The sequence below is a fragment of the Enhydra lutris genome, unplaced genomic scaffold (assembly GCF_002288905.1).
Source record: "Enhydra lutris kenyoni isolate GAN:26980312 unplaced genomic scaffold, ASM228890v2 scaffoldscaffold17, whole genome shotgun sequence".
NCBI classification, from domain to species: domain Eukaryota; kingdom Metazoa; phylum Chordata; class Mammalia; order Carnivora; family Mustelidae; genus Enhydra; species Enhydra lutris.
In genome coordinates, this window is record NW_019154101.1 from 19,854,613 (window position 1) to 19,881,772 (window position 27,160).

Consider the following 27,160-nt stretch of genomic DNA (forward strand, 5'->3'; position numbering starts at 1 on the left):
TTCCATCAGGAGCTAGGGTTCTGTGTCGTAAATCCAAATCCACCCTCCTTCCTCCCTCCCTGGGGATCTGCCCTTGGCTGCCTGGGCTTGAGAACCCACTTCAGCCGGGTCAGGCATTGGCAGGGCCTGAGTAAGGCGCCCGCAGCCAGGGGTGGGCGCCCTCGGTGCCGCGCGCGGAGCGGCCGGCAGGTGGCGCCCGGCGGCGGGCTCCTTCCGCGCGTGGTCCGGGCCAGGTGGACTGGACGCCGCGGAGCTAACCACAGCGGCAGTGCAGGCGGCCCCGGTCCCCCACCCCTTCCACGCAGCGCTCGCGACAAGTGCGCAGGAGAGGGCGGGCGCGTGCGGCGGGGCCAGCTGCGTTCCGAGCCCGGGCACCGCCGCCTGCTTCTCTGGAAGCGCCTGGGAGCCCCGCGGCGCGGAGTCCGAAGACGGCCACCATGGAGGCGCAGGCACAAGGTGAGTGGTCGCCCATCGCCCTGAGGGTCGCGTCCTGGCGCTCAGAGAGGCGCTTTCCCGGCACCACGTAACTTTGCTCTCGGACAAAGCGGATGGGTGCCATCTCACACGGCCGCCGCTCTCCGCTCCTGCCCGCGCCTGCGGGATAATCACTGCTCCCCAAACTCGGGATTTGCTGTGAGGCTGGGGCCAGTGGAGACGCTAAGTGGAGAGGTCTCTCCGCTGGAAATGCGCCCACAGAGCGCTCGACTTCTTTTCCCAGCCAGTGCCCCCTCTTCCCCCTCCCCCGCTTTCCCAACCTCGCGAGTGCCCGAAGGACCTGTTGTGCAGGGTCTGGAATCCGCGAGGCGTTCCCCTTGCCCTTGGGGGAACAGGAAGGGAGCGCGACTCCTCTCGGCCTGAGCCGTGGGCTGGCGTCCCGTCCCAAGTTCAAGCTGGGCGGCGCACGCTGGGGTGGGGGCTGCGCGGAGACCCGGGGCTCACGGCTGCGCCAGGGGCTTGCCCAGCCCGGACTTGCCTTCTGAGGCAGGAGAGCGTCACCCGCCCGGGGATCTCTAAGCGATAGACGCGCGTGCCCTCTTTTTCCAGGTCGGGGAGCAACCTCTGCCTCCCCGCCGGGCGGGGCGCGCAGGGTCCCGGGCCGCAGTCCGGCCGCCTCGATCCCCGCTCCTGGGGTCGCCCGCTGTAGGAGCCCCTGGCGGCGGCGTCACCAACGGCAGCCTCGGGTCTTGGGGTCATACTGGGGCCAGGGGTAAGGAATCCGTATGAAACTGTGCGAAAAGGGGAGTACGTGGAGAGAAAAGCAGAGGTGGGCGGATGTCTAGCTGGAGTCTGGTAAGGAAGGACAATGACCGTGGAGCCTACATTGGGAACACCACCAAGAAGGGAGGGATGCGGAGTTCAGCCCTGTTTAGCCTTTAAAACAATCACTACCTTTCTTCCACACTGCAAGAAATACTGTGATGGCTTTTAAAATAGAAATTTAACCAAGGGAAAAAAAAAAAAAGGCAAAATAAAGGTAAAAAAGGTTCCAGACCCTTTCCCGAATGATAGGGATTTGGTGGGTGCTTGGGCCTGGCTGGAGTCGCCCAGCAGGTTTGCTGCCAGGATTACAGTTGCCTGAACAGTACGAACCATCCTGGTGTGTTCCATCAGCCAAGATCCTGCCCATAAAGCTGCAGCTTCCAGTGTTTTTTATTCCCCATTACCTCAATAGGAAAGGAGAATTCAACCAAGGGCAGGGGTTGTTGGTCAAATTCAAAGGCAGTGGTTGGTCTGGAGGCCTTCTCTCCTGACCTGAAGCAGGTGGGAACAACACTGGAGCTTTCCAGCCTGCCTTGCAGATAAGAATTATTTATTTGCAGAATGTTAAATACCGATCTCAGATCAGTCAAAATGGAATGATTGGGGCCTGGGCATGGGTGTATTTGAAAGCTTCCCAAGTAATTGGTTATTCATTGAGATTGGAGAAAGACTCATCTGCATTTTTTTTTAAGATTTTATTTATTTATTTGACAGACAGAGATCACAAGTAGGCAGAGAGGCAGGCAGAGAGAGGAGAAAGCAGGCTCCCCGCTGAGCAGAGAGCCTGATGTGGGGCTCCATCCCAGGACCCTGGGATCATGACCTGAGCCGCAGGCAGAGGCTTTAACCCACTGAGCCATCCAGGCGCCCCTCATCTGAATTCTTAAGGCAGCTAAACTACAGGTCGGAGCCATGAGTGTCGTTGGTTTGCTTTACTTACAAGATTTACTTGCCAAATATCCCAGTGCTTTCCTTTTGCCAAGTACTGTGCTAGGGGGAGCAAACACAGACTTGATTTTTGCTTCATGACATTTATAGTAGAGGAAGTAAAAGACATTAATTTGATAGTTACTAATAAATAAAGTATAAAATTGCAGCTGTGTTAATGATATAAAAGAGGGCCACATAGTGCCAGTGAGAGCCTGAAAGTCTGGCCTAGTAGGTGATAATCTAAATAGTGACGATTGTTTACCATGTCCCTGCTTCTGTTTGTGCCTTTTGCACTTGTTGACTTACTGCTTCACAACAGTCTCATAAGGTCGTGTTCTCATTCCCGTGCTCCGGAGAGGAGACAAGCAGAACATGTGAATTCCTCTAACATCAAGTAGGCAGTGAGTAGCAGAGCCCGTGCAGTGACTGCCCGTTTTCACTCAAGGCCTGCCACTTTTAGGGGAAAAATAAAACTGAAGTCCCCATTTATCTCCCCCTTACCCTCTTTGCCACTCTTTCTTCCCTCTCATGAGTGGGTGGAATCTGAAGGGGTGAGGAGCCCAAGTTAAAGGGCAAGTGAAGTTATCCTCCGGAGATCGGGACTAGGGTGATGGTCAGCCGGGGAGGACAGAAATGAACAGGTTTAAGAACTACTTAGGATGAAAAATCAGCTAATTTTGGAATGGGTCTGTAAGGATGGGTATGAAGATGACTCTAAGTTTATACTTTTACAACCAGATGGATGATAATTTGCCTCTTAAATCCTCATTTTCCCAGTACTTGGAGTTCTTCACTTTCAGACTTTTTTTGGTCATTTAAGCAGCAGACCTATTAAGTTCTTTAAGGAAACTTTTCATAAAATGTTTATAGTTTAGATGAATGGGAAAATCTTACCCCTTGACACATGTTTCTGGTCAAATGAATTGCCTGTTAGATTCTTAGAGACTCATCTGGTTTCCTAAGTGCAAGTTTCTATCATCGGCACAGTTTATTTTAGAATTATCTCGAGTGGGGATGGCTTATCTTGCTGCCTGTTGATCTAGAAACAAGCAAAATTGAATGAGATGAAGTAGGCAGTGCCACTGGGATGTTCCCTTGTACTTTCTAGGAGATCTGCAGGTGCTTAAACATGGTTTGTACGGATAGCTCGGTAAATGCAGCAGCAGGGTCTTTTAGAAATTTTTCCGTAAGTGAAATTCTGCAAATATGTACCTTGACTTCATAAAATAATAGACTACCTCCAGCAGGATAAGAAGATATTCTGGGAAGCCGACAGAACAGAAAACGTAGAGGTGGGATTATGCACAGGATGATCCGATGAGAAGGATCTGGAGAACAGTGTGGAATGACAAGCCTACAGGAAGCCAGCATTCTCAGTTGCTTTCCTGGTACTAGAGAATTTGGCATTAATAAAAATGATATATTAGAGAGAGGCTTTGGTTAGGAATGTAGCATTTTTGTGAAACATATGACAGTCCTTTGAAATAAAAATTCCTGATCTTTTCAAACTACCTTTCAAAATTTCATGACTTGAGGAAATAACTTTGTTTTTGTCTTTCCGAGTGTCTTTACTGTTAAAAGGAAAATTTTCTCACTTAACACTTGCATCTATTTAGATTAATAATTGTATTAATTTCGGGGTGCCTGGGTGACTCAGTCACTTTAGCCTCTGCCTCTTGATTTCGGCTCAGGTCATGATCTCAGGGTTCTGAGACTGAGCCAGAGGAGGGCTCTGTTCTTCGTGCAGAGCCTGCTTAAGACTCTCTCCCTCTCCCCTTGCCCCTCCCCTGCCCTAAAAATAATTTTAGAAAATAATTGTATTAGTTTCCTATGACTGCTATAGCAAATTACTACAAATTTAGTGGCTTAAAACAACAGAAATTTATCCTCACGGTTCAGAAGCCTGGAAGTCCAAAATCACTATCCCTGGACCACAACTGAACTGTCAGGTGGGCTTTGTTCCGCTAGAGGCTCTAAGAATTGATTCCTTGCCTCTTCCAGCTTCTTTCTGGTGCCTGCTGGCGTTCCTGGGCCACATCACTGCCTTGGGGGTCACATTGCATTCTCTGTCAGATCTCTCTCTGTCTTTTATAAGAATGCTTGCAATTTCACTTAGAGCTCATCTGAGTAATCCAGGATAATCTCCATTTCCCAAGATCCTTAAATAATCACATCTGCAAAGACCCCTTTCCCATATAAAGAAACATTTACAGGTTCCAAGGATGGGGACCTAATACTTTGAGGGTCATTATTCAGCCTACTACAGTAATTATTTTTTATATTCAGACAGTCTACTCAGGAGGATTCTCAGAGATCTGTAAATGACATTAAGTTATAAATGTCAGATAAATCTTACCTGTTTCCAAATTCCACTAAAGTGAAAATGTCATGTATAACGTCCATTATAATTATACTTTGTTCACAGGACATTTATTTATACCATCATGTTCCAGGAAGAACTTACAGCAGTTTATACATGTATAAGAAAACACAGCAAGATAATCTAAACTAGAAACAGGTGAATGAAAATAAACAAGGATCAGAACAGAAAATGAGGCAAGGAATGAAGCTGTAGAAAACTGAATACAGTTAAATCCTTTTTCCTTAATATTGCATGGAAGACAAAGTCTTGCTTTGTAAACGAAGTATGTTATTTTGTTAGAAAACATTAAAATAATCCCTCTTCTCCATGCCAAATAGCAACAGGCTAAGTCTCTTATGGTGTAGGGATCATATTACTCGAGGAAAATACTTGTTTTGGATATTTCAGGGACTATAATCATAAACCTCAAACTATGGGAGGTAGGTGTTACATATTTTAATTTATGGTTTTTAAAGATTTTTTATTAAGAGTATTCTTACTGCCTTCAAAGCTACCTCCTGTAGTTTTATTTTCCCTCCAAAAGTGTTAACATAGGGAGTATTGCATTCATAATTAGTCAGTCGTTTGCAGCAAACTTATACTGTTATTTTAATTAAAAATTCTTATAAAATCTAATCATAAAAATGATAGATATTAGAGTATATTGGAACCTTTTTTGAATTTTTGCCCTAATATTCTTCTTGTTTTCTTAATACTTTGGGTAGGTAGAATCTGAGAAGTTGCTTCAAAAAACTTATAAGCAGGAGAGTCCATTTTTGTGGCCTGTGACAAGATTTGATTCTTAGTGAGATGCAGTAAATAATAAATAAGTGCTTTGGCAAATATTGATTTGCTAAATATTTCAACACATATTTATTGATTACCGTAGTAATAGCAAATACCCGACAAGCACTGAAAGGCAACAGATGTTATAGTTAGGATTCCAGAATCCAAGCAAACTGCCTGAATTTTAATTCTGTCATTCTTCTCACTCACTATTAATATGATGCTGGACAAGTTTACTTGATCCCTCTGGGCCTTGATTTTCCCATACTTAAAGTGAGAATAATAATAGTACCTATATTGTAGGATTGCGTTGAGGATTTAATGAGTTAATACACGCGAAATGCTTTAAAAATAGTTCCTAGCACATGATAAATACTAAATAAATGCTGGCTGTTGCTTTTAGTGGCCAAGAACTTTGCATGCATTATCTTATTGAATTCTCATAGTAATACTATGGGATAGATACCATTGCTTTTTTTTTTTAAAGATTTTATTTTTTTGAGAGAGAGAGTGAGCAAGAGGGTGAGGGAGAGAGAGACAGGGAGCACATTCACATGTGTGCACACATGAGTCAAGGGTGGGGTGGGGGGCGGGGAAAAGGGGCAGAGGGAGAGCCAGAAACAGACTCCCCACTGAGTGGGGAGCTTGATGTGGGGCTCGATCCCAGGACCCTGGGATCTTCACCTGAGCCAAAGGCAGATGCTTAACTGACTGAGCCACCCAGGCACCCAGATACCATTATTTTTAACTCATTTTGTAGACACGGAAATTAAGATCAGAAAAATTAAGTGTGGAAGGAAGAATTCACCACTTCACCCCTACACTAGCCCCGAGGTCATGTGCAGGATGGCATATGCCAGCAGAAGGTGAAGATGAATTGGACATGAGTCATCTTTCCAGGGAGGATCTCTAAGAAGAGCCATCCCCATCGGTATGCACACAGAACTAATGAGATTACGCATTTCCATCCCAGTGGGAGTTTTTGAATACTAGAATGCTGATTAGAACTAACTTACTTTGAGGGGGACAATAACAATATTATTTTGGTGGTGGTTTTTGTTTTAATGCCAGATACCATGTTATACACTACAAAATTGTGTTATTTAATAAATAAAATGAAATCCTGAGGAAGGTAATATTATTTCTGTTTTACAAATGAGGACACTGAATGACAGAGTAGTTACCCAACGTTCTCTAACTCATACAGCTTGGACGTGTTAGAGCCCAGATTTGAAATCCGGAAGTGTGACTTTATACACTGGGATTTTAATTACTGTTCTGTACCATCTCCTTAAATTGGCATGCATAAGCAGTCAGTGTGCAGAGTTACAAATCATAGATTTTGCTTTATATTCATACGGTCAAGGGGGTTTTAAAAAGGGCAGTACTTAGTTGCACTGTCTATGCCACATATGGGCAGAGTCTAGGTCTGAAAGAATATGGCCAGAACTCCTGAGGTCTGCAAGAATAAGCCCCATAATATGGTAAGCTGGGGCCGGGGACACTGTGGGGTGGGGTGGTAGGGTGCTCCTGTATGAACAACCTACTGGTTTAGTTCTGCTTTCAAGATGAATTCTGTAAGTCACAAGCCATGTGATGCTTAGAACCAGTATAGAATTTTATTATTAACTGCAAAGACACTTCAGATGTGGAATGCTTCAGATATGTTACTCCACTTGGTGTTCCTTCATATCCGTAATCTCAGGACTGTAGAATAATTGAGAGCCGTTAGGATCTGCATGCTTGTTTCCAGAAAGTAGGATGCTGGCTGAAAGGACTAGTTTCTTAAGGAGCACCAAAAAGGGAAAGATCTTTATGGTGTCCCCAGTATTATTATTACTTGTTAATGTGAATATGTTTCATTTATTTAGCTGACTCCCAAGCCGTTTTGCATAATACCTACTTTAACAAGGTACCTAGTGGGAAAAATGAATAGGCAGTGGGTTTGTCCTTAAGGAACTGTAGCAATTTCTGTGTTAAATTTTTGTGGTCTCAAGTGGCAAAAAAGAAGGCATCAGCCTTGGCTGTCCCCCCAGCTTGCTCTCCATCTGTGCACATGTTCACTGTAACTGCAGGTCTGAATTGTCCCCGACACCTGGAAGCTGTCTCTTCTGTTCACTGAGGTAGGATGCAGTGAAGAACACTGAGAGGGCAATCCCAAACTGTGGATTTTCAAGCCTGTCATTTTATCTCCCATTGGGTGTTTAAGAAATGCAGTGCGGTTTATTTAAAATATATGTATTAAATTAGGAATCATCCTTAATGCACCAGGGAAGGCCGCAGAACATTTTTAAATGAATTTGAGTTGTCTACAAGAAAGCTTTGGGTCCTCAAGGAAAGATAAATTTTAAATAGTTTCTCACAGCATGATTCGTTTATAAGTGTTGCATTTTGATGCAGAGGAGATGAAATTCCCAAAATACAACCACAAATCTTCAAGAATACCCTTTCGTCACCAACATATTGCTTCCTTCCCCAAAGACAACAATCTGGCACTTAGCTATTTGTGCTATAGCCAGATAATGTACCGCGCGCTGAAAATGTATGTGTGTGTTACGCCTCATCTCCAAATTTACCTGTGGTTATTTGTACCCTACAAATTACATTTTCCTGATGTGTATCCAAAATATAGAATCCTCCAAACCCTTGAAAATCGCAAAACGCATTTTTCTTATAATTAGCCTTTTCTTTTGTCAGACACGAGCAAGCGCCTCGTGAAGGATCTTAGAAGCAGAGTGGATTCATTCAAAAGAAAAAGCTTGGGTGGTGGGAGGGGATCTCTTCAAATCTCTTGATTTCCGAGTCTCGAGCTGTCAGATATTTTTTTTCCTCTGATTTCCACCCCCCCCCACACACATGAATGAGCTGAAAGTAGCAATCATGAGAGCTACAAAGAAAATTGTCTGTATTTCCCACCATTTTGGCTTCCAAGATGGATTCCTTTGTACCTGAAGGCATCATGGAAAGATGGGTTCCCTTACTTAAAAGAGTTAGGGCAGACCAGGAAGAAAGTGCAGTCTTTGGCCCCTGATAATTCCATTTTTGACACCCCAGGGCCCCTCCTGGAAGTTTCAACATACCTGTGTTTCCTGCAAAGTTTATTTCAAAAGATCCTCGGTTCCTCACAATTTCCCCAGGTCAAGAAGCGCATTGTGGGCAAGGAAAATACCTCTTTGTCATGGGCCTACCATGTACCAGGTAGGGTTCATTTATGTGGTTCTTGCTCCCCAGGTCCCCAGAGCGCGCTCTCCAGGACACGGGCCTTGAAAGAAGGAAGCATATTGGGAGGATTAGACCTTGCATTTTTTCCACCGCTACAGTTTTGAGAATGTATGGAAATAAGAACACACATTCAGAAATTTTTTGAAATATGATCTTGCTACTTTGAAAGATCTGCATACAGAACATGCAAGGGGGAGTACCCAGCAGCCAAAAGGTGGGTGGTTACTTTCTGACAGTGCCGCACAGGGGCACTTGACATATTCTTTTGCACCTTCGAGAGGAGCCTGGCCCCTCTGGCCAGAAATTACATTGGCACCCACCAGAGAGGAAGACCTTGTATTTAACCAATAAAGCATCTAATATGTTTGAAAAGCAAGAATTGTATAGGGGAAAAAAAGCAAGGTGGATTGGGTAACAGTAAACAGATGGAAAACACATCTGGAAGGATATTCAGGGATGCTTTTGCGAAGTATTGGCAGCACAGTATTGCCTGCCTCCCCCTACCCCCAAGTAAATTCTTCTGGTTCTTGATGCAGGGTCCTTGAGCACAATGGTCAAGAAATAATTCTTGAGACGTTTTAGGTTCAAAAGGTGCTTTTATTCTAGCACAGGGACAGGACGTGGGCAGAAACAGCTGCACTGTGACTGTGAGGAGCGACTCATATAATTTAAAGTTTGGGGGGCGGGTAGAGATCACGTATGTCTCTAAAAGGATTTCTCCATGTTAAAGAAGAGTTCTAGGATCCTGAAGGTCTGGTACCTCAAGATAAGGCTGCTTTTAGTCCCTAGTGAAACATCAACATTAAGGCAGCTATGGGTTCTGTGAGGAATGTCAGTCACACTCAGCTCATCTCAAGTTGTAAGGAAATTTAATTTTCACTACATTTCTCTTGCCTTTGTTCTCCTCAACAGTTATGTTATGGGGTAGCTCCTTTCTTCATTAAAGAATTCTGAGCAAATAGTTGATCTGTGGTATCTAGCACTACCCATTTATATCCTGCTGTTGATGTGAAATGTTGGGGTCTAGGAGCTAATGGTTAAGAAAGAATTCTTGGGATGTCTTTGTTGCAAAAAAGGTGTTTTTATTAAAGCACGGGGACAAGACCCGTGGACAAAAAACGCTGCACAAGGGTTGTAAGGAGTGACTGGTTATATACTTTTAAGTTGGGAGGGATTAGGGATAGTGTAAATCTCTAAGGAATTTGGAAGCAAGGTTTCCAGGACCTTGAAAGGTCATTTATTACTCTCTGGTAAATTTGTGGTCGTGAGACCCTTCGGATGTGTATCAGTGGACCATATGCTTGGAAGGTGATTGCTAACTTATATCTTGGTGGGGGCGGAGAGGGGGCGGTGGATGGAGGTAAAGGAAGTTTCCAAAGGGATTTTTAGATGTTAAAGAAGACTTCCGGGGGTGGGGGGTGCCTGGGTGGCTCAGTGGGTTAAAGCCTCTGCCTTCGGCTCAGGTCGTGATCCCAGGGTCCTGGGATCGAGCCCCACATCGGGCTCTCTGCTCAGCAGGGAGCCTGCTTCCCTCTCTCTCTCTCTGCCTGCCTCTCTGCTCACTTGTGATCTCTGTCAAATAAATAAATAAGGGGCACCTGGGTGGCTCAGTGGTTAAGCCTCTACTTTTGGCTCAGGTCATGATCTCAGGGTCCTGGGATCGAGTCCCGCATCGGGTTCTCTGCTCTGCAGGGAGCCTGCTTCCTCCCCTCTCTCTCTCTCTCTCTCTCTCTCTCTGCTTGCCTCTCTGACCACTTGTGATCTCTCTCTGTCAAATAAATAAAACCTTGGAAAAAAATAAATAAATAAATAAAATCTTAAAAAAAAAAAAAAAGACTTCCGGGATCTTGGAGGTCAGACTAATGTCAAGCTCAGGTTGGCTTTTGCCTCTAGCAAGGCATTAACATTGAGGCACTTGAGTTCGGGGAGGAAGGTCACTCTGCCCTCTCAAGTACTTGTCAATGGGGTGTACTTTGTAAGAAAAGTTAATTATTTTTCTTTCTGCCTTTCTTCTCCACATCATTATCCCAAATCTTACAATCAGATACAGATATAACTTTTGAAGACCTTTGCTAAGGGGGGCTATTATAAAAACAAAATTCAACTGAGTAAATTTGAAGATCTCATTGAAGTGTTTTCAACAATACATGAATTGGGCAGGATCCCAGCTAGCAAGCAGAGAGGGGCTCTGAGGAGCTGTATAAAATGGAAGGCTTTTATAGACAGAAGGGGCTGGGAAAGAAAAAGGAAATTTCTAGCTAAGAGTGGCTTGTTTCAGGCAAGGTCACCTTCCCCATCTGTGGGGGTCGGAAGAGGTCCATCGGTCAGATTACACCACTAGCGCTGAGCTCTGACTCAAGCCTCACTGGTTAGAGGTTACCTTGCTAGACGAGGCTGAGACTGCGGTTAGCTTAGGTATTCCGTCTTGATTTGCTGATGTGGGGCTTAGCAACAGCGACTTCATTTAGGCCTGTTATCTCCTTAACGGCGTAAAAACCCGTTTCTATTTGGCTTCATCCCAGATTTTGTGAACTTATAGTTAAATACGCTTGTTCGCGAGGAGCCAGGAATTTACAACATACACAGGTACAACAACTACCTTCCTGTGGAGATCTGAGCTCTGGAAAGGAACGAACTTGGTGCCAGTGTTCTGTTTGATTCCCGAGGGGCTCAGTGCCCTCTGCTCTCCAATGATGCCCTGTGCCCAACTCTGTGGAGCTGGCCTCTGTCCTTCATAGAGTTTTGTGTGTTCTACTCAGCTCTTTTTCAAGGCTGAGGGAAAATAAATACTCTAGATTAATGTAATGGGACCTGTTATATTGCTGGAGGCATAAAGGTCCCATAATAACTTTGAATTTGGGTTCTAGTTGATTTGAGGAAAAAGGAAACGAGCTCTCTTTTTTAAAGAATTATTTACAATTTATCTTTCTTTTTTTAAGATTTATTTATTTGAGAGAGAGAAAGAGAATGAGAGCAGGCATACATGCCTGTGCCAGTGTGAGCAGGGGAAGAAGCGGGGCAGGGAGACGGGGAGATGGAGGGGATAATACTGGAGCCCAAGGCAGGACTCAATCCCAGGACCCTGAGATTGTGACCTGAGCTGAGACCAAGAGTTGTTTTACAGACTGAGCCACCAGGTGCCCCAATTAGCTCTCAGTCTTAAAAAAAAAAAAAAAAAAAAATCCGGTGATCAGTTCTCAGGCCTCATCTTGGTTGACCTACCAGCACCACTTACAGAGTTGCTCACTCCTTCTTAAAGTGCTTTGTTCTGGTTTCCTCTCCTGCCCTCCCCTCCTGCCCCCGCCCCACCGCTTCACAAGCCCTGTCTCAACCTCCTTTGCCTTTTGTCTGCACTCTCTCTTGTGAGTTGCTCAGGACTTGTGTTTTTAAAATTCCATCCAAACACTCAGAGCTCCCGAATTTCCGATTCCCTTCAACTTCACGCTACCCACTTGATAGGTCTGCATGAATGTCTAATAAATATCTCGACTTAACATGACTAACACTGAACTTCTGATGTCCTTCCTTCAAAATATCACTAGTTCTCCCAAAGTTACCCCCTTGTCAGTTAATGGCAACTCCGTTTCAAATGCAGAAGCCCAAAGCCTGAGAGGTTTTTGTCTTGGGCGGGTTTTCCCTATCATATCCCATCTCCAGTCTGTCATGCCAGCTCCACTTCCAAAATACATCTCCAGTCAAACAACTTCCCACCCTTCTGTTGATAGTGCCTTGGCCCAGGCTGCCATCATCTCACCTGGTTTCTGCAAGACTTTCCTAGCTGGGCTCCCTGTTGTGGCCCTTGCCTATCTTCAGTCCATTCCCAACATGGTTACCAAAGTGATCTTCTCAGAACATTTCGTCCTGTGCCACTCCTCCTTTCAAAACTCTGCAATAACTCATTTTTCTCAGAATGAAGGGCAGAATCCTTACACCAGCTGAAAGGAAGGATGCTGTGTGATCTATATTCCACCTTCTCCCCTGTAACTTGCCTGACCTTGTGTCCCCATGCCCTCTTGCTTAATTCTCTTTGCTTGGTCTTCAGCGCCTTTCAATTTACTGATCCCTCTGCCTCAAACACTCTTCCTTGAATACCTTGCTGGCTTGCATTCTCATCTTCTTGCCAGTCAGTGTAACCAGTCCTCCATTGGTTTCTCGAGTTTCTGCACAACTGATCCTCTGAGCAAAGGCCTTAACAGTTAATTTTCTCTGCACGATCTTTTCAGGAATGTTTTGCATAGCAGGCGGCCTTGGAAAGTAGAAACTCTCCCTTACGGGCAGATTGATTTACTGTCTGGGATAATAAAGATCAGGTCTCCCTCTGGATCAGGTCTAGGGCCGATGGGCTAGCAGCCACCTTATGAAGTCAGGGCTTCGAAATCTCAGTGTTAAGTTCCTGAAACACACCCCACCGTGTAAACAGACAACACCTGACCCTCCTCATGTCACCCTTCTGGAATTAGGGCTCAGGGAACTGATGCAATGATGTTACTATGGCCATTGCTATTGCTGTGAATAATTGTCTTTTTTTTCCCTCTTGATCCAGGCGTCTTGTGTCTTTCACCACGATCTGTGAAACTGACAGGCTAATTTGTTAGCTTGCAAGTAGGGTAAAATCTGACCCTTCACAATTCTTGACCCCTGTCCTGAGCCATTAATTTAGAGAGCCCTGCTTTAGCCTTTGTCTGAGCCCTGTTGAGAATGTCTATAGGCCCATTTAGAACCTATGCCTCCTTTTCTAGACCACCCTCTGGATGCCTGGGACTCCAGAACTGTCTGCCCAAAAAGCCTTCCATGTGTTACCAGGCTTGCACGTGCCTTCCTTGGGTGACCGTGCTACCAGGATGTACATTCCTAATCCTGAGGGACTGACAGCTGCCCACTTTGGGAGGCAGCACTGGGAGTGGCTTGGACAGGCTAGGGTACAGGTTCTTGAAGGGTGATCCCTTGACCAGCACCATCAGCCTTACCTGGGAACTTGTTAGAAATGCAAATTCCCACCCTAGACCTGCTAAATTAGACACTTGGGGGTAAGACATCTGTGTTTTATAGCATACCGTCAAGATGATTCTGATGCACACGCCTTGTTTCCAGTTCTGTTGTTAACTCATGGGCACCCCTACTGGTGCTTGTGGTGGACAAACCCTCAGATGACCCCAGGCATTTCAGACTTCTGGTGTTCACACCCTTGTATAATCCCTCTCCCTAGATTTCTGGCAGGACCTGTGACTTACTTCTAACCAACAGAATATGACAGACATGATGGGACAGTACTCCCTTGATGATGTTGTTTTAAAAGACTGTTCTAGCGTATTGGAGGCAAGACTCTCCTTGTGGATTGATGAGATACGTAGCCATGTATTAAGGTGCTGTTCCTGTCTCAATATGGAAAGTTTACAGTCAGTTAGGTATTTTTATTTTCAAATGTGGGTCCTAAATTTTTACTCCAGAGGCTGGTATTTCCCATTTACTTGATGACTATATACTATTTCCTCCAGTTGGGAAGAGACTCTGGTCCTGTGGGCGGAAGCCAAGAGGAATAAACTAGATGAAAGGAAAAGAAAGGTCGTGTCCTATAAAGGGACTCTAGCCTGGGGGTGGGGAGCATGAATGTAGTCACAAAAATTTGGATTCATGTCCCATTTCAGTCCGTTCTTAGTCATCTTCGTTAACTAGCTCATCTACAAAGTGCTCAAAGTGGCGGCCGCCCAGTGGATTTTGTGGCTATTGAGACAATGCATGCGAGGTGCTTGTGACCCCACTTGGGTCCTGTTACGACAAGGTGAGACTCATTTATTAATTTCTCCTGAAATATGCATTGCGCACCCTGAGTGCTGAGCGAGGGGGCAGGGAAGCAGGTGAATGAACCAAAGTCCTTCCTCTGTAGCCTACTGCCCTATTTTTGTTACAGCTGTTAGGCGTCAAGCTACTACCTTTAATGCATTCTTTTATCGAAAAATTCTTTGGGTTTTGTACACCACCTACCACAAAGTTAAAAATAGCTTGCTGGAGCTAAGGCAAGATGAGTAGGTTGAAGATAGAAATATAAGTTGATAGAATTTTGGACATCTGGCCCATGTGCAAAGTTATTTTCTGAAGCATAAGTTGTACCTACTAGAGCGCCCTGAAAGTGGATAAATATTTTTTTATTTTTTATTTATTTTTTTAAGATTTTATTTATTTGACAGAGACAGAGATCACAAGAGAGGCAGAGAGGCAGGCAGAGAGAGGTGGGGAAGCAGGCTCCCCGCTAAGCAGAGAGCCCGATGCGGGGCTCGATCCCAGGACCGCGAGATCATGACCTGAGTCGAAGGCGGAGGCTTAACCCACTGAGCCACGCAGGTGTCCCAGGGGTAAATATTTTAAATGGTTGCTCTTTTGGTCCTTCTTTATTTACTTGGATGAAAGCTTAACGATGTGCATAGCAGACCTACGAAGCAACATTTATTGTTTGGACACATTCTGAGGATGAACAAGTTAAATTTTTTGTTGATGTTCCCATGACTTCTCTCATAATAATTTAATAAACCTTTGGGGAACATGCCGCAGCGCTTATCTCTTCAGTTAGTAGATCTCGTTTCTGGTCTCTCGTAGCTTGGAGGCTGGCTGTTAGCGCCCAGCCGTGCTGAAGGAATGCAAAACCATGGAGAGAGGTGTGTGTTCTGGATGGCAGGACTGAAAATTCTGCTGTCTGTTGCTTAGCAGCCTGTTGGAGATTTCTCTGTATTCTGAAAAGCTTCTAATGACAACTGTAGATTTCTGCTCCTGCCATTTTAAATGTTAAAAAAAAAAGGCACAAATGTAAAGTTTTAGTATATATGTGTATATACATAGACACACACACACACACATGTTACACTTACAAATGTGACCTGTTACTCTCTCATTTACTCTGCCTTATTTTTCTCTGTAGCCCTGTGGCATTTAATATTATGCATAATTATTTTCTTTTTCTCCCAGTGAGCATTAAAGTCCTTCTGGTCAGGGTCTTTGACTGTTGTCTTTATGGTCATATCACCAGTGTCTAGAAAATGGCTCTTTCATGGATAGCACTGTGTCAGTACTTATGGGGAAATGATGAATGAATGGTGTTGAGTAAATACCATCATGTATGACTTTGGCAGGGTGTAACGGGGGGGAGGGTAAACATTTCAACTTTTATAAAAAATTAACATTTTTAAAAATTGTATTATAACTTCTCATAAAAGCTCCCCAAATTGAAGAAGAGCTGAGATGGTAGTCAGAGGTCTCAGTACTGCTCCACTGTCTTTCAGTGTCATTCCTGATTTTGACATCCTGGAGATGATCATTAAACTGAGGAGTCAGGCTATGTCAATGTAAACGCAGAAGCGGGAATAGAACTAAGTTGCTCCTCTCAAGGAGAGGGGAGTGATGGGGATCTGGAGAGGGTGAGGGGGATCTAGAGGGACGTGAGGTGGAAAGGGCACACGGAAACTTAGTCCTAGAGGGACAAAAAAAGAATGTGAGAGAAGGAGTTGCCTGAGGACTGAGGAGGGGAAACTTCGAGCAAGAGGTTTCTAATGATGTTGGCCCAGGAAACATATAAATGCCCTCCTAGCTTCCCCTGTGATAGCATTAGTAATTCTGCATTGCTCACTCAAATTTTCTATGGGAGTAGAGTTTTGTTATGGGACAGCACAAAAGAAGAGGTCACTGGATACCTGATGTATATTTTACCAAAAAACGGTATTCTGTTTCTCCCAACCTCCCCTCGAACAAATATGGAGCAAATACTGAGACTCTCAGTATGAGATGTGCAGATGAACCATATGCTTGGGTGCCCATGTTTTCCTGGCTGTCCTGGTGTGGGGATTCCAAGAAGGTGGAAGAAGGAGGAGGAGGAGAGCTTCAGCCCAATCCCATGGGGAGTGGTTTGCCTGAGAAGCTGATTTTCAAAGCAGTTGAAAATCTTGGGTCAGCAACACCTATTCAAATTATTTTAACTGGACAATTGAGAGTCTCTTATAGAAATAGAAGCTACGGGGTGCCTGGGTGGCTCAGTGGGTTAAAGCCTCTGCCTTTGGCTCAGGTCATGGTCTCAGGGTCCTGGGATCGAGCCCCGCATCGAGCTCTCTGCTCAGTGGGGAACCTGCTTCCTCCTCTCTCTCTCTGCCTGACTACTTGTGATCTCTATCAAATAAATAAATAAAATCTTAAAAAAAAAAAAAGAAATAGAAGCTACAATGATTTGGTGACATTTTCTTTTATAATGTACATGTGTGTTTTGCGTAGCAAATTTATAAAATAAATTTATTTATTTATAAACTTATAAATAAATTTAAAATCTATAAATTTATTTATGCACATATAATTTATAATTTATAAATTTATAAATACGTCTGTATTCTTGTGTTGCCTAAAAACATTCTGCAGGCTGCAAGTAGTTACTGAATGAAACTTGAAAAATGCTTATTTCCTTCCCTGAATCTGCCACTTCCCCCAAGACCTTGCTGAGAGCCTGCTAGGGTTTGAAATATTGATGAATATGAGCCCATTCATCTCCAGATTTCACTGACCTTTCACTGGAGGGTATTTTTAGCTTCGTCGAGAATTTAGGGCAGAGAAAATCTGCAGAAATATCAGGTTATGTGGATATTCTTTCCGTTTCATAGAGCTGAAGATGGATTCTGTAAGATGAATATTTGAGTCATCATTCATCATAGGCTAATTAAAGTAGCATAGTTCCCTTTTAAGTAAGGTGCCAAGAAGTTCCTGAGTAAATTAAAAACATGTCAACATATCCTTCTTGTAAAATCTAATCTTTTTTTTTTTTAAGATTTTATTTACTTATTTGACAGACAGAGATCACAAGTTGGCAGAGAGGCAGGCAGAGAGAGAGAGAAGGAAGCAGGCTCCCTGCTGAGCAGAGAGCCCGATGCGGGGCTTGATCCCAGGAGCCTGGGATCATGACCCGAGCTGAAGGCAGAGGCTTTAACCCACTGAGCCACCCAGGCGCCCCATAAAATCTAATCTTAATACAAATGGATATAATAATTCTGTTAACTAATTACTTGTTTAGATCCTATGTAAATACTGTGAATGTGATATTAAACTGTTTCTGACATCCTAGCACATACGGTAAATGTTGCTACTAATACATTAGTTTTTTGAACCGTGAGACAGATTCCTCAACACATTGGTGGAGTGGTGGTGTTCTCTTGACCGGACTTGCTGGCTGGCTCCCCATGGACATTTTCCACTGACTCTCCACTTTCCATTTTCCCATGCAAGAGTGTTTGCTCACGTGGTTTCACCCGCCTCAAATGCTGTTCCCCCTCATTTTGACTTGTCACATCCCTCTCCACTGAGCTCCTGGTTTTCCCTGTGCAGGTTATCCCCCTTTTTTTCAACCCCCGCAGCATTATGTCCTTTAGGAACAGTGTCATCATTTAGGATTCCGGGACTTTCATGCAATCTCATGTTGTAGATGAAAGCACTCCCAGAGATGAGGGGATTGACCTAGACTAGTTTCTCATAAGTGGGGACACCAGAACAAGGGCTTGAGTTTTCTGTGATTCTCTCTGTGCACATGCAGCCTTTCACCCTCTGCAGCACGCTACGGTGGTTTGTCCCTCTGTCCTGTTGAAAAGACTTTTTTGAAAGTTTATTTTTAATTTAAAAATTAAAAATTTAATTTAATAAATTTAGAATTAAAAGTTTAAAATTTAAAATTTATTCATTAAAGTCAGATTCAGAAAACATACTTCTGAGTACAGCTTGCAAATCTTATTCTATTGGTAAAATTAGCAAATGTTAATAAAGACTTTTATTTTTTTTCTTAAGATTTTATTTATTTATTTGACAGACAGAGATCACAAGTAGGCAGAGAGAGGGGGGTGGAAAGCAGGCTCCCTGTTGAGCAGAGAGCCTGATGTGGGGCTTGATTCCAGTACCCTGGGATCATGACCTGAGCTGAAGGCACAGGCTTTAACCCACTGAGCCACCCAGGTGCCCCAATAAAGACTTTTAAAGGAACTTTGTAACTGGTGTACACATTTAGCTGATCCGCTCAACTTCATATTTAAAGACTTCAGTTTTCTTCAAACTCTTTTTTTTTTTTAAAGATTTTATTTATTTGACAGACAGAGATCACAAGTAGACAGAGAGGCAGGCAGAGAGAGAGAGAGAGAAGGGAGGAAGCAGGCTCCCTGCAGAGCAGAGAGCCCGACTCGGGGCTTGATCCCAGGACCCTGGGACCATGACCTGAGCCAAAGGCAGAGGCTTTAACCCACTGAGCCACCCAGGCGCCCCAAAGACTTCAGTTTTCTAATTGACTAGCCTTCCTAAGTACTTAAACCTTCTAAATCTAAAAATCAAATACATAAATACAGTAAATCTAGAATTCTCTTAAATTTCCAAAATCACTTACAAACTTAGCCAAATTTCACTTAAGTTACATTAAATCAGTTATCTAATCAAACAATTAAAATTGTAATTATAAGCCAAATAGTCTCTCAGTAGACCAAATTCTTTTCAAACATGATACAAAATACCAAATATTCAGATGCCATTTACATAAACACGAGTTCTTGGGTTTTGGTTTTATTCATCGTTTTTAAATCCATTCATTGCTTCATTCAGTAATCACTTAAACTATCTGTGTACTAGGCATTGTTCTAGGCTCCAAGAAAACATGAGCAAAAAAAAAAAAAGAAAATTTCTGCTCTCAGGAAGTTCACATTTCTGGGAAAAGGCAAAGAATAAACAACAGGAATTAATGCAAGATGTAGCATGCTGGATGTTGGTCCGTGCTAAGGAAAAGAATAACTTGGGAAGGGGAGGCTGTGAAATGAGGGTAAGTAGAACGGTGGTGGTAGTAATTCTCTGGGATTGATACTCTCTGCACAAAGACACTAGGGTTGAGCGAGCCTCCTTTCCAGCAGACGGGTGGCTTTCTGAGTGCTCTTGAGGGTGTGTACGAAGCCCAGCGATTTGTGTTGAGGCATTGCCTGGGCTCCCACTGTGACCCTGGTCGATAATTGTTGGAGTTGTAATTGCCGTGTCTGTAACTCCATGACTTCTCTCGGGAACCCTGCAGCCCCCACATCACTTGATCGAATTGTGCATTTTTTGGGCTCTTACAAAACAAAAAGGTGACTTCCCACCCAACTGTGGAGACCTTTGATATACCCCCAAATTCCTTCATATTCTTCAGGCCACTCCATCTTTACAGACATGTCTGACTGAATTCTAGGCATCCCTTGTGGTTGTGTCCCTGTAGGTTGGACACAACGTCCTCAGTCACTTTCCTGATGAACTTGAGCTCTCCAGGAGACAGTGAAATTCCAGAGGCAAAACACCATGCGTCAGCTCTCTTTTGTTCTTCTTTATCACCGTGCACTGTGGACCTCCCCAAGCCCACCCTCACTCATTGCTTGCTGTCCAAGGCAGGATGGCACAGCCCAAGGACAAACGCTTGTCCCCCTCTGCCTCCCAGTTGTAGGCAGCTGCTCAGAGACTGGAGTCCCTCAGTGTGAATCGAAATTATGGTCACCCTCCACCCCCACAGGCCTCAAAGCCCTTGGTCAACTAAACAACAATCTACAAATGCTAGTTCTCCTTCATATTAGTAGTTGACACTTCCTTGAAAACTCGTTCAAAGCATTTTACAAGCAGATCATCCTTTTCCCATTTCTGTTTCTATTCCTGTCATTTCCCTTTGCATTTCTGTTTTCTTCCTGTTTCATTATTTACAATAATGAGAATTATACTACTCTTTTGTTTTTACAGTGCTGGTAATTTCATTGTCCCTGGTATCTATTTAAGGCACAAGTTCTTTTTCACAGGATAAAGTTTCAAGGTAGCAGAATGATCTTCCATTCCCTTCTTTTCACTCTAGGGTTCTAACTTACTTTTTTATTTTTTTTTTTTTTTTTTTTCCTGTTTCTTCCATTTACCCACTCTGAATACTCATGATCTTTTCATGGACAAAAATGCTGAAAAGTGAGAGCTCTTATTGGAAGTCTTTTCTGCTCTCACGCATGATCCTGTTATCTAAGCGTTCTAAGAAATATTTGGTAATGGTTTTAACAGGGCTGTGTTGCTCTGGAGAGCAGCATCTTATGGACAGTCTGGTTAAGCGGGGGGCGGGTGGTGTTTGAAAGCCGTTTCAATGAGGAAAGTCGCCTTCTCCATGGAGTGTGAGCACACTTGAGTCCAGCACTGGATCCAACTCTGGTGCCATCCTGACACCACCTTTTTCCTCACCTTGAACCCATAGCTCCTGGAACCGCTTTTCCTCAGTTTGTGCTCTCTCGTGTGGGTGATTGTATACTCAGAGTCTTTGAGAATCAACAGATGGCTCAATTTAACCTCTGTCTTGTAAAATAACCACTGTACAACTCCTCTATTTTATTTTTATGTAATTATTAGTTCATCCTATATAATATTGTAAGCCAGTTTGACTCCTTTAGGAAGAAGGGGGAGAAGGGAGGGAAGGAAGGGGAAAAGAACGTCAGGCTTGTACTGTTACTCTTTCAAAGACAGATTTATTTGCAAGTGAGTATTTTTCCACCATTACCTACCACCTGCTGTGGTTAACTGGATACAGTTAGTGCCAAGCATGGTTTGTAACTTTTTTTAGTTGAGTAAAATCTTTAACTTTGAAAGTCCTGAAATTATGGACACATTAGAATTTTCAAATTAAATATGGTACATAATTTTTCAGTAAACAAACAATATATGTATATGTATATATATTCATTCAGTTGTTTCTTAGAAGTTGGGTTCGAGTCTACTGTTGGTTTTTCTCTTTAAGATCTAGAAAGGTGAGGGGCATCTGGCTAGCTCAGTCCGTGGAGTGTGAGGAGGCTCTTGATCTTGGGGTTATAAGTTCAAGCCCCACTTTAGGTGTAGAGATTACTTAAAAGTATCTTTTTAAAATTTTTTAAAGATTTTATTTATTTGAGAGAGAAAGAGAGAGAGAACACGAGCAGGGTCGGGGACAGATGGAGAGAGAGATGCAGACTCCATACTAATCAGGGAGCCTGATGTGGGACTCAATCCCAGGACTTGGAATCATGACTTGAATCAAAGGCAGACGCTTCACCAACTGACCCACCCAAGTGCCCCCAAAACATACATATTTAAAAAGAAGATCCAAAAAGGTGAAGAATCTGATGGCAGTGAACCAAGTAGTGAATATTATGTCATAATTTTTAAATTTATGCCCTGTAGTAATTAATTTATAGTAATTAATTAGCAAACCTAATAATGTGTGATCTAAATGATTAGCAGACTTAATGAAATGATACCAAGACCAAAGTTCAGGAGAACAAAGTGGTCAGAATACAAATACCTCTTCAGAAAAACTTAGGAATAATCAAGAGAACTAAATAACGCATTTCAGTCAGGGTTCAACAGAGAACTAAGGCGGCTGGGGAGTTCGGTGACGGTGTCGAGGCCAACAAGCTATTTTACTTTATTATGTACGTGCTGTCTAGTTTCTACAGAAAAAAGAGGGGGAAGAAACCAAACCAAGATTTAATCAGCGTCGTGGGATTTAAGTTTTAGACTATGAGTCGCTATAGTATTTGGGTATTTTCTACTAGCACTGAGGGCAGACCTAGTTAAAAGCATGTATTATTTTATGATATTTATTTACTGACAAACATTAGGTGAACATCTTCTGTGAGCTATGCAATATATAGATTTGGGGGATATGATGAACTAGAACAGACTCTCTCTTCTCCCAAGTTGACAAAGGCCAGGATTCTCCGGGAGACCTGGAGTGAGTCAGTATTGGATAGTCTACTGATTCCAGGGTCTAAGGAGTCCCTGGGACATTAGGAAGATTCGGGGGGCACTTTGGAGTCATTTGGAAAGTTGACTTTGGACTGCCCCTCTTTTGGTGACTCTTGGCTAGATCACCCATTCGGGGCAGTTCTTATGGACAAGGCTACCTTTAGGACACTGATGTAGGAAAGATGTTGGGTTTCAGAGCTAACTGCCAAGAAAGAATTGCTAGCTATTGTTAGGAAAGAGTTATTTATTACTGTCTAAGAAAAGCTTAGTCATGAGACCCCTCAGATGTATATTAGTGGGTCATACGCTTGGGAAATTGTTACCAACCTATATCTTGGTATAGGGGTAGACATAAAGGAAGTTTCCAAAGGAATTTTTATATGTTAAAGTAGACTCACAGGATTTTAGGGGGTTGGGATAATGTTAAGCTAAGGTTGCCTCTTGCAAAGTATTGCCACCGAGACAGCTGAGTTCCTAGAGGAATGTCACTCTGCCTGTCTCAAGGACTTGTCAGTGGGCTATAAGTAATATGGAAATTTAATTTTAATTTTTGCCTTTGTTTCCCACATCGGACAGGCCTGGGTTTAGGGAGGTACTACTGTGCTCCTCTACAGCTGGACATTCTAGAAACCAATTAAGCATAATGACCAGCGTCCCAAGGCAGGTAGGCGGGCAGAGATGCTGAGTCACTGCCAGGGACCTTTCTTTTTAGCCAGTATTTGCGACTGTGTGTTCCTTGGCTGGGCGTTGTACAATCCAATTTAAACAGCAACTGTGACTTCTCTGAGGCAGATGTGCAAACATCAAAGCCTATACAGACGTGGGGGAAGTATGTAAGCCCCAAGCAAATGCACAGTACTGTGTCACTTTTGGCCACGTTGAAATACAAGCTGCCTTTTTTGGAAGTCGTGAGCCGAAGTCGTGAGTGAAGTGTTGTAGGAGTGCAGTTTGAGAGGGTGAGGTGGAAAGAAGTGGCTCCCTCTGTAATAGAAGATTGTTGAGGGGGTGGTTTTTGAGAGTTGGTTGAAGGTAGAAGGGGAGGGAACCTGCCATCTGGATCTGTGATGACATTCCAGGTGTTGGTATGGCTGCTTCTTAAAGTAGCCTTTGCTTTTGGAGTACCTCAGAGCATGAAATTAATTTGGCTGAGGACAGCTGAGGGAGCACGGATGTGAGGAGCACTGGCTTGACTGTCAGATGTCATCATCCCTACAGTTTCCTCCCCTTGGAGCCAGGGACGGTGGCTAAGGACGCATTGCCCTATAGGATCCCATTTAATCTTCTCCAGAACCTAGCTCCACAGTAGGTGACCGTGTCTCCACCTCACAGGTGAGGAAACTGAGGCCGAGAGAATTTAAGCATCTTGTGTACCAAGGACTCAAGAATCACTATGTGGGTGCACCTGTGTTTATATGCCACGTATGAATACACGCATTTATGTTGTGGGGATTAAGCATGCAAGGAATGTTATTTTTGAGTACTTCATGCCAATCACTGTGGTAAAAACTATGAGGACAGCCAGAAAGACCAAGTCCCCCCCCTTTTTTTCCCAAGTCCCCTTTTTTGAGGAGTTTCCAAAAGAATCTAGCATTTATACAATAAATAGGAATGAAAAGAAAATAGGAATGAAAAATAGGAGTGAAAAGAATACTTGCAAATAGCATTAAAGGTACATGTAGAATGCTAGAGCATCCAGAAGGTTTGGGTCACTGTGCAGGAGAACCTCTTGGAGGGGTGAGCTTGGACCCAGGTTTTTGTTAGTACGAAATGATGGGATATAAACTTGTGAAAGGGAAAGAGTGCCTCGTGCCTTCTCTATTCAAGGGGGCCTTGAATAGAGAAGCACATCTCGATGTTGTTGAGATATCTCTGTATGACTCCACTTGCAAGACCTTGAAGGAAGTAAAGGAAAATGCCACTGAATTGTGTGAGAGGAAAATTGGAAAACATTTATAAAATCTGTGACAGTGACTATAGAATAGTGAGACAGGGATCAAGTCTTAGTAGTCTTTTTTTCTGCAAAGCCCATTCCCTGGCCACGTGGTTGACACTCAATGTTGGTTCAGTGTAAACAAATAATGAGTGATGTTTAACACATGTGCTAAATAAGGATTCTTGACGTAGAAGAGACATTGAAAAGGAAACTTTGCCTAAAACCAAAAGTATTAAATTATTAAGATCTCAGCAAAAATTGGAAGTTGTGTGGGGAGAAAGATCCAGAAGTATCACTCAAGTTCCAATGGCAGAAGACAGAACCCACTCATTTATTTTAAACAGGAAGGAATTTGCTACAAAGCCATGGTAAATGGCCACAGAATCTTTGTATAGCTGAAGTAGTAGACTCTCAACTTTCAGGAACAACTCTTAAAGCTACTCCCTAGAACTGGGGCCACTGTCACTGCTGCCATAGCCACCAGTAAGAAGCAGTTGGGATAAAGAAGCCTCAGACATCGGGTCGTGCCCTGTCACCAAGCTGCTGCTCCTGCTGTTGGCTCTAGAACCCTGCTACACCTACTCCTGTTGGTACCAGTAAAGTGGATGGGTCACTCCATGAAGTTAGTGGGGAGACTGGGATCTCAGCCACAGAAAGCCAATGACTCCAGACTGTGTTTGGCTGCAGGAACAGCAGAAGTGGCAGAAAAGCAGCCTCTACCTAGCTGTTCTCACAAATCCCCTGAGAGGGGCACCTAGGTGGCTCAGTCGGTTAAGCCTCTGGCTTTGGCTCGGGTCATGATCCCAGGGTCCTGGGATTGGCAGCCATCGGGCTTCTCCCTCTCTCTCTGTGGCTCCCCCTGCTTGTGCGCTCTCACATACATGCTTTCTCTCAAATAAATAAAACAAACAAACAAAAAAACCCCAAATCTCCTGAGAAAGTTTCTGACTGACCAAACCGAAGTTACATGGCTCTGAGATCATCAGCTTCTGGGATTTTGCAGTTGAGGCAGTCATATCCACATGCAGAAGGAATCAAAGCGCTCGTCTTGCAGAAGGAGGAAACAATGTAGAAATAATATGTCTGGAAGGAAGAAATAGTTGTCATTTTGTTAGTGTAAGATAGCAAACACTTGCCTTTATCTGATTCCTAGTATTAGGCATTTTGTTTTCAGATGATTTTAATACAGGTATCTGTGAAAGGAAAGCAACAACTTGCAGAATAGAGAAGAGTAGTAGGATTTTTAAATTAACAAGGAAAGAAAAAATGGAATGAACAGAAATGCTACCAAGCCAGCAAAATAATATAATAATAATAAAATAATAATAATATGAAAATGTAAATATAAAATAAGAAAACATCAAATGCACCATTGTTACATTAAAAAATTAAAAAATGGGCGCCTCGGTGGCTCAGTGGGTTAAGCCTCTGCCTTTGGCTCAGGTCATGATCTCAGGGTCCTGGGATCAAGGCCTGCATCTGGCTCTGCTCAGGGGGGAGCCTGCTTCCCCCTCTCTCTCTGCCTGCCTCTCTGCCTACTTGTGACCTCTCTCTCTCTGTCAAATAAATAAATAAAATCTTTTTTTAAAAGATTAAAAAAATTAAAAAAAATAAAAGGTCTAAATGTGCCTATGTAAAGAGAGGGACTGTTGGGTTAACAATAAAAGTGTGGGTGGGAGTTGCCACAAGAAATATACTTAAGCAGTATTTTTTAAGGGTTGAGGGAAAAAAGGGAGAAGTAAGAGGCAAAATACACAAGGCAAAGAACAAACAAAATAAAAAGATAAAGAATAATAATTACATTGAAAAGAAAGCACCATAAAGTAAAAAGAGGCACAATTTGTAAAGTCACAAACCATGCCCACATGGCAGAGCAACTAGAATACATAATCAAAGCTCTATGATTGCAGAGAGAACAGTTTGCTTATTCTGTTTTATAGTGGTGTATTTTAATGAGTAGGTAGTAGATTAAAGGTAAAAACAGAAAGACCTCGAACAATCCAACTAAAATGACTTAACAGGATGTAGTATAGGACTTTATGTTCTTTCCCTAACTCCTTTGGTGCCACAAAATGCTTAGAAAAATTAGTGAAGAAAAAAAAAATTAGTGAAGTACTTGGCCCAAAGAATAGCTTAAAAAATTAAGAACTTTTATAGACCACATTCTTTTTTATTTATTTTTTATTTTTTTATAAACATACAATGTATTTTTATCCCCAGGGGTACAGGTCTGTGAATCGCCAGGTTTACACACTTCACAGACTCACCATAGCACATACCCTCCCCAATGTCCATAACCCCACCCCCCTCCCCCCAGCAACCCTCAGTTTGTTTTGTGAGATTAAGAGTCTTATGGTTTGTTTCCCTCCTGATCCCATCTTGTTTCATTTATTCTTTTCCTACCCCCCAAACCCTCCATGTTGCATCTCCACTTCCTCATATCAGGGAGATCATATGATAGTTGTCTTTCTCCAATTGACTTATTTTGCTAAGCATGATACCCTCTAGTTCCATCCACGTCGTCACAAATGGCAAGATTTCATTTCTTTTGATGGCTGCATAGTATTCCATTGTATATATATACCACATCTTCTTTATCCATTCATCTGTTGATGGACATCTAGGTTCTTTCCATAGTTTGGCTATTGTGGACATTGCTGCTATAAACATTCGGGTGCATGTGCCCCTTCGGATCACTACGTTTGCATCTTTAGGGTAAATACCTAGTAGTGCAATTGCTGGGTCATAACATAGCTCTATTTTCAACTTTTTGAGGAACCTCCATGCTGTTTTCCAGAGTGGTTGCACCAGCTTGCATTCCCACTAACAGTGTAGGAGGCTTCCCCTTTCTCCGCATCCTCGCCAGCATCTGTCATTTCCTGACTTGTTAATTTTAGCCATTCCAA

General features: G+C 43.2%; 1 protein-coding gene across 1 annotated transcript in view; it reads left to right on the forward strand.

Moving 5' to 3' along the window:
• Window positions 1–348: 348 nt before the first annotated feature.
• Window positions 349–27,160, forward strand: part of LOC111147793 (tumor protein D52 like 1) — a 97,804-nt gene continuing 70,992 nt past the window's right edge. Inside the window, exon 1 of the mRNA XM_022504031.1 lies at window positions 349–456. Coding sequence (XP_022359739.1) covers window positions 438–456 — 19 coding nt within the window. The 5' untranslated portion in view covers window positions 349–437. The remainder of the gene's footprint in view (window positions 457–27,160) is intronic.